The sequence below is a fragment of the Triticum urartu genome, chromosome 3 (genome assembly GCF_003073215.2).
Source record: "Triticum urartu cultivar G1812 chromosome 3, Tu2.1, whole genome shotgun sequence".
NCBI classification, from domain to species: Eukaryota; Viridiplantae; Streptophyta; class Magnoliopsida; order Poales; family Poaceae; genus Triticum; species Triticum urartu.
The window spans coordinates 4708683-4716554 of record NC_053024.1 but is presented as its reverse complement, the minus strand read 5'-3'; the positions used below and the strand labels follow the sequence as shown (position 1 = coordinate 4716554).

General features: G+C 45.1%; 1 protein-coding gene and 1 long non-coding RNA gene across 2 annotated transcripts; both read right to left on the bottom strand.

The window, feature by feature from the left end:
- Window positions 1–611: 611 nt before the first annotated feature.
- On the bottom strand, window positions 612–1342 carry LOC125547496. The gene is made up of 2 exons (XR_007300680.1): window positions 1193–1342; window positions 612–1107 (listed from the first exon to the last, which is right to left on the bottom strand). It is a non-coding gene; the product is annotated as an uncharacterized LOC125547496 (long non-coding RNA).
- Window positions 1343–6433: 5091 nt separating this feature from the next.
- Window positions 6434–7022, bottom strand: LOC125547495. Its single transcript, XM_048711352.1, has 2 exons — window positions 6875–7022; window positions 6434–6761 (listed from the first exon to the last, which is right to left on the bottom strand). Exons 1-2 carry the CDS (start codon window positions 6987–6989, stop codon window positions 6541–6543), a joined length of 336 nt encoding a protein of 111 aa, XP_048567309.1. The 5' UTR covers window positions 6990–7022; the 3' UTR covers window positions 6434–6540.
- Between the last annotated feature and the right edge of the window lie 850 nt (window positions 7023–7872).

Sequence of the window (7872 nt, the reverse complement as noted above, 5' to 3'; positions counted from 1 at the left end):
TGCAGGTTCTTCAAATCGATTCAAGGATTCAACACCAACCATTGCGGCTCTGGGGCGCTGGTCCTAGGGGCACGTGCATGAAGGCTTCATGACTGTCATCGATAAGATCAGGTCGACTTTAGTACGGGAGCGGTGACTGTGGCGCATCGGCGGCTCGTTCTGGCGGCGGCAAAGGTCGTTCGGTGGTCCATGGACCTTGATGTATTTTTTCTATATTATGTTTGTGTTGCCTTGTGCTTCCGGTGAATCTTTATTTTAGTATGATTCTTTTCACATAGAAATCATATGTCATGCAATAAAATTATAAATTTACATTTAATTTCCACGTTGACATGCAAAAGAAGAAGGCCCATTATACTGTGAACAAATTTCAACTTCAAATGTTGTCGACCTGACTGACTTCTTTTTGTTTTATTTTTTGAGGGGACTACAGCGGGCAAAAGCCAACCTGAACATATTTTGATTTCTTGAAAAAAAAGCAGGGTCAGATACCGTTGGATCAGTAGAAAGGAGATCGGCCGCCAAGAAGATTCACAGAAGAAGTCACTGGCTTGCGAGTCACCCATTTGCATTAAGGCGAGAAAAACAAAAATATTGAAGAGACTTGCGAGTTGGAGCACCAATAAGAAACCCAGTGCGAATGCTCGCTCTTGAACAACAACAATGAGAAGAAGAAAAAACCTCGCACGTGATACAAATGTTTAAAAAAGTTTGGGAAAATAGCACAAACTACAACCGAAAGGCAGCACCTGTGCCATAGATAAGCATCCTCCCAAACTACTCCTAGGAAAACCAGCAGCCATCACCTTCCAATAACCGCCAGGGGCGCCAGATGAACGTCATGGCAGGAGTCGCCATATCACCTGTGGTTCCTCGGTGTCTTACCCCGCGGTGCCGGAGGCGTCCGTCCTACTTGGTTTCCTCCACTCAACCCAGACCCCTGACCAACAGGGTTTCCTTCTCCCCCTGGCGCTGCCTCCCCACCCTCCTGATCAAATTGGTTTCCTCCTCTCCCAGGCCCTTCCTCCCCACCCCTCTGATCAAATTGGTCTCCTCCTACCCTTGGCCCGGCCTCAGCCCCCTGACCAAAGTCGCCAAATGCATGCCCTGATGGCATCGCAACAAATTATATGTCAAAATGGGCATCCACGTCCAAAATATAAGAACTATAACCGACACGGTGATTTGGTACCTTTGCAAACGGCACAGCATGGGAATGGCAACAGGGAGCAGCAGCACACGATCACCAGAAGGATTGCCATGGCGCGTGGGAGTAGGACGGAGAAGAAGATGACCGCTTCATGGTCGATCCTGCTTTTCCAGCTTCAGTTCTGAAGAAATGATTCGATGTCTCTTGTGGTTGTGGCTGGGTTACTCATCCTAGTTAAGTACTCGGACAGCAACGACAAGTGTGTCAAGTCAACAGATTCTCTGGACATCTTGATTAACCAAATGTAATCACGATCTTCGATGCCGCCATTGAAAGTCTAGCTAATACTGCTCGGAAGTCAAGAGCTCAAAGTCGTCTCTGCCGACACTCAATCTTTGGTGTCAGTGCATCTCAATCCAAGTTGCAGGCTTGAACCGGTCAATCTTTGGTGTTAGTAACATAGAATTCGAGGCATGCATGCATGGCCACGAAAACGCACATGCTACAGTGAAATTATTTCCTCTAAAAAATCAGCCGCGCCGTTCGTAGGTCTGCGTTGCACCAGCTACAGTATAATTAAAAGGACATCGCAATATAAACAAGAAGATCAGAGTGCGTAGCGGAAGCATGGTGGGCTCATAACCCACAGGTCCCAGGATCGAAACCTGGCTTTGCTAATTTTTTTTAATTTGATTATTTGGCTGTGAAGTCCATTTTCCAAGTTGGGAGCAACTAGTTAACCAGCGCTTCTTCGGGAGCCTCGCAACGATCAGCGCCACTTGGCGCGCTCTCAGCAATTCACCACGTGTCGCACTCTGGACGCTCCCTCAGATTTTATTTTTCCGCACGCGTTTTCGGCTTTTTAAACGGTTTTTTTACATTCTGGTTTTTGCCGGTCTTCCTTAGCTTCTCGACCAAAAAAAATCGAAAAAAAAAATTTACACGAAAAAATGCGTTTTTCTTTTTTTCCCTTTCGCGAAAAGTCACGGTTTTTCTTCCGCGAGAGGCACGGTTGTGCTTTAGCGAAAGTCACGGCCGTGCCTTTCGAAAACAAAAAAAATGCACGTTTCCTATTTTTTTTTTCTTTCGCGAAAAGTCACGGTTTTTCTTCCGCAATAGGCACGGTTGTGTTTTCGCGAGAGTCACGGCCTTGCCTCTCGAAAAGGGAAAAAATACGTGTTTTCTATTTTTTTTTCTTTCGCGAGAGTCACGGTTTTGCTTCCGCGAGAGGTACGGTTGTGCTTTCGCGAGAGTGACGTCCGTGTCTCTCGGAAAGGGAAAAAAATACGCGTTTTCTGTTTTTTTTCTTTCGCGAGAGTCACGGTTTTGCTTTCGCCAGAGGCACGGTTGTGCTTTTGCGAGAGTCACGGGCGTGCCTCTTTCGGAAAGGAAAAAAACGCGTTTTCTGTTTTTTTTTTCTTCCACGAGAGTCACGGTTTTGCTTTCACGAAAGGCACGGTTGTGATTTCGCGAGAGGCACTGGCGTGCCTCTTTCAGAAAGGGAAAAAAAACGTGCTCCCGGTTTGGTTTTTTCGTCTGGTTTTTTCATGAAAAAAAAGTTCGTCAAAACCTATTAACATGGGATCTAGTTTTGAAGATCTCGACGCGAGGAATCCAATGGTGAAAATGGTTTGAGATTTGGACGCACGGTTTAAGGGATAAAACGTTTTGAATAAACGGATCTACGAAAAAAGGGAAAACTCCCAGGTTGCGACAAGTGACGCGCTGCATGTGTGCCACTTGTCGTGACCTGGAAAGGTGGAGTGTTCTTTGCAACGAGTATTCCTTAATTAGTGATTTCGGGCTTTGACTGTTTATGTGCTCGTGTTCTTTCAAACTGGGCTTCGCTATTTCTGTTAGGCCCATTACTTTGTTTTCAATCAATTTGGTCACTGTTTTTCTGCTGGAACACCAGGTTCACTTTGCAAAAAAATTCAAGCCGTGAATTTCTAAACATTTCTTTGTAAGTTTCTCAAATAAAAAAGAACTTTGTAGGACTGATGATGTTAGTGGCCATCGAGGACTTTATCGTTTTTTCTCCTAGTGCTCCTCCCTCTTCCTAGGACCCTGACGTGTACAACTAAGAACGTATTTTTTTCGGGGGTAAAAGGATTTTATTCCATAACAATAGGGATACAATCAAGTGGCACAAGTTCCTCCACACATGGTAGATTCCTACCAGCAGTAGTACTCTCCGTACGACTATAAAACGCCAGCCGATCTGCAACCCTATTTTGATCACGTTTAATCTTCGACGGAATAAACTCCCTTTCACCCATAAGACGATGGATCTCAGCAACTAGATGTCCATAAGCGGAACGAGAAAGACTGTCATCCTTCAACGATCGCAAAGCTTCTGAGGAGTCGGACTGAACAATCACCGGTCCTTCCGAGTGTTGAATAGCCAAGGCCATGCCTTGCATTAAGGCGTGTATCTCAGCCTCGAGAGCGTCATTGCAATTGAAGATGCACCTGTAAGCTGCAAATATAACACTCCCATCAGACCGCCGTAGGATCATACCCGCGGCCGCGGACCCGTCTGAGCTATCAAATGCTCCATCTACTGATAAGGCCACACACCCCACCGGAGGCTTCGGCCATGGTTCAGGTGTAGCTTCAGGTCGCTGTTTTACCGGGGCTTCCTCCCTCATTGGCATCTTTCCTTTCATGATCTCCTCGGTCGAGTATTTCCGAGCCTGATGTAGAGAAGACATGTAGCTCCGTAAATACTCCGTTGTCACTTCCACCGATGGCACTGCTTTACCATGAGTTAAATCAGACCGTAAAGACCATATCCTCCATATTAACATGATAATACAATCTCGCGTGACAGTGCAGCAGAAGATTTAACAGCCACTCATTGCCAGACTCCTGTAATAACGTTGGATCAGGGAGCTCCCAAACCTGGCGCATCGCCATCCAAATTTGACGAGCATGTCCGCAAGTCACCAACGCGTGGAAGCTCGACTCTTTCTCCGTCCCACAAAGAGGACATGTATCGCGCGTCGCAATATGCCGATATTTCTTGCATCCGTTCGTCGCCAGTGCTCCAGTCACAGCTTTCCAGGCAAGGATGCGCATCTTAAGAGGAATCTTGGCCTCCCAGACCCTCCGCCAGATCGGGCGCTGGCCATCCGGAGAAGAACTTGACGCGGCCACTCCCATGTGCATATGGCCAGTTGCGAGCCGATACACACTCTTCACGGTGAACCTTCCACTCTTCTCCGGGAACCAAGCAAGAAAGTCTTTCCCCCCTGTTAGGAGATGTCCGAATCTTCAAAATTTCACGGACATCCATGTCCCAAAAGTATTGCCGGAGCCGCTGTACGTTCCAAGCGCCAGACTCCTCGAGGAAATCTGCCACCCAGTTATACCTGCAAGTACCCTTCAGGGTGATAGGCTTAAAGTCGTGCCCCCTCGGGATCCATGCATCTCTCCAAGTTTTTGTCAAAGACCCGTTGCCCACCCTCCAAATCAGGCCCTTCTTGAGCAGCTCCAAGCCATGTGTGATGCCTCTCCACACAGCTGACGAAGATGTAGGGAACACTGTGTCCAACAAGTTCCCATTAGGATAATACTTAGCCCGAAGCAAGCGAGCACATAAGCTATTAGGGCTGTCCAGTAATCTCCACGCTTGTTTAGCAAGCAAAGCTTGATTAAAAGCTCTCATGTCTCAAAACCCCATACCTCCCATATTCTTGGGTAGTATCATCTTTTCCCAACTGAGCCATGCCATCTTCCTTTTTCCATTTTCCACACCCCACCAATATTGTCTCATCATCCGTGTGAGATCATCACAAACTGAAGCAGGAAGACGGAAAACACTCATGACATAGGTTGGTATTGCTTGCGCGACAGCCTTTATTAGAATCTCCTTGTTGCCTGACGATACATACTGCTCGCTCCAGTCAACAAGTCTCTTCCGTAATCTTTCTTGAACAGTCTCAAATTGTCCTTTATGCATTCTACCTTCCGGGGCCGGTAAGCCCAAGTATTTAGGCTCAAAAACCTGCTGAGTAATTTCCAGAATATGTTTCACTTCGTCCGCCACCGACTGCATGCAACGTATTGAAGTAGTGTTAGTTTCAATTTATAGTATCTCTTTATCAAACCGAAAGAAATAACCATATATACAAATGTCGGTTGAGTAGAACTCCTTGCGCCATGAGACAGAGAGTATCTACTAGTACTACTGCTGTTTGTAAGTTTTTTTTAGGGCAACTGCTGTTTGTAAGTGCTACCGCGATACCAAAAAAAGATTAAGGTATGAAACAACTATCGAAACTTCTATAGAAGTGTTAGTTTCAATTTATAGTATCTCTTTATCAAACCGAAAGAAATAACCATATATACAAATGCCGGTTGAGTAGAACTCCTTGCGCCATGAGATAGAGAGTATCTGCTAGTACTACTGCTGTTTGTAAGTTTTTTTTTAGGGCAACTGCTGTTTGTAAGTGCTACCGCGATACCAAAAAAAGATTAAGGTATGAAACAACTATCGAAACTTCTATAGAAGTCGACAATATAGGCATCTATCATACAACAAAATTACGAAGTTTAATTTGCATACTGAGAGCAAAAAAACAGGCCAATTCTGCCATGGATAAAAAATGCAATCCAATTTTTGTTGTGATGAGTAACTACTAGAAATAGTATGTCTTCTTTGCTGCTTAGATATAGACCAAATTGGATGTGAGTTTCCTTTGGCAGGATACACACACATCCTGTTGTCCAGTCCCTACAAGACTTGTTGTGTATTTATGATTTCATATCGTGTTGGTCAATGTTCACTACACTGCATATGTGCATTGTTGCTATTTCTCTTTCTTTATTTTTGAAAAAAACCTTCCCCGTAAATTAATTAATTAAAAGGTCTACATGATCATTCGTCATATGGCACCATTTGATCTATTATAAAAACTGAATTTTGCAATCTCATGTGCCAGCACATTGGCCTGACGATTGATCTTTGTGATCTTAAAAATATAAAAGCCTAGTGATGCCCAGATTCCTTCTTCAGATCGACAATAGGTGACCTGTTAAGATTTTCATTTGCAAGGAAGCCACAAAAGAACAATCATCTTCAAAAAATAATGGACTTGTTAAGGGTGATACTGATATATATCGAAAAAATTTGACAAAAAAGGAATTAAAAAATAACGAACTTGTTGCTTTTGGGAAAATACGGCAATCTTGCTGGAGAGGAAAATCTTTAAATTTAGAAATTATATTTCATGATGAGTCTGAGCTCTGAAAATACAAAGCCAGTGATAGCCCCAAACTTTGTTGAATCAGGCAATAGTCTCTCCACTCCAAGGCTCCAAGCCCGTGGGGCACTATCGCCCGCATCTCCTCGTCTCATCAGGTAGCTAGACTCCAGTGGAAGTTGTTCAGTTCCTCCAGCCGTGCAGGTACTTGCAGCGTGGCCGCGGGTGCGAGTTCTCATGATGTGGCGGCGCAAGTGCCGGCGGCGGTGCCAGAGCGTCGCTGCCACCGCTACCACCGCCGCTGCCGCTGCTGCCACCGCCCTGGCGTATCGGCGGCCCGGGCTGGGGTGGCGTCGGTGAGTATACTGGTACACGCCCCCCGGACGGAAAACTATAGGCTGCACCTGCATGAACACCACCATCGCATGCAAATCACACAACTAGCGCTATGCATGGACATCAACTCCAAACACACACAAAACAGCAGGACTGGTCGGCAAACACACCACACGGTTACCTTGGTCGGCGGCGTCAGAGGATGGTAGCAGCAGGGAGCAGGAGCATAGGATCACCAGGAGGATTGGCACCGCGTGTGCAAGCGAGGACGAAGAAGAAGATCCCTTCATTTTCATTACCGATCGATGTCAAAGCTTCTTCTCTTCACGGACTAGACAGCTCTCTGACCAAATGGCAGTGGCACTAATCACGTTACTTATACTACTCCTGTCAAATCTCAAATGGCAGTGGCATTAATCAATGGGAGTAGCCTGCCAAAACTATAGATGGAAACGAGTGGTTCTAGGGCACGTACATGCACGACTCATCTTGGGTCCGAATCCTATGCCAGAGCCTTGTTCATTCCAAGATGTCGGGGGTCGATCCATCGAGAAGCTATAGTCGCAGGCTTGAACAGGTCAAGCAAAGCTGCTGTGGATCGAAGTGTAAAAAAAATAAGACCAACCTAAGGGCTAACCCTCGTTGGCACTTTTTTATAGAAGAAACTCAGTGAGCACCGCGCGTCCGAGCCGGGACTCGAACTCGGATGGGCTGGCAGCAGGGACGAAGCTAGAAAAATTTGGCACTGGTGTCATGTTTTGTCCACTCTAATGCAAACTATAGCAGCGCAACATACATAATGTTGGAGTGCGGCATATAGAGATAAAGTATACAATGATTCCATAATATTATTATTACATTAAAAAAGTCATACCGAGTATAGGCCGAGCGAAGTCTTAAAGCCCAAGGTTAACTTAGAGTACTTCAATTGTTACTTTCTGAAAAGGATGAACAAAAGACATATTATATTCACAACAATGTTACGAAAAAAAGACAATAAATAAATATCATTAAGCAAAAATATAAAATGACATGAGGCTCACATTTTATAACTTCCTTTCTCAAGCTTCCATCTTCTTAAATACATCAATTACATCATCATTTGTAACTGTAGAAAATATATCTTTCCCCACATAGCAAATCAAGCACTCATTCATGAACTCGTCACTCATTTTGTTG

What these genes read in the sequence shown, in the direction of transcription:
- LOC125547495 (XM_048711352.1), bottom strand. Translation starts at nt 6,989, where the DNA reads ATGAAAATGAAGGGATCTTCTTCTTCGTCCTCGCTTGCACACGCGGTG. An exon ending in CTCTGACGCCGCCGACCAAG is followed by an intron (nt 6,762 to 6,874) that starts GTAACCGTGTGG and finishes GTGTTCATGCAG; the next exon opens with GTGCAGCCTATAGTTTTCCG.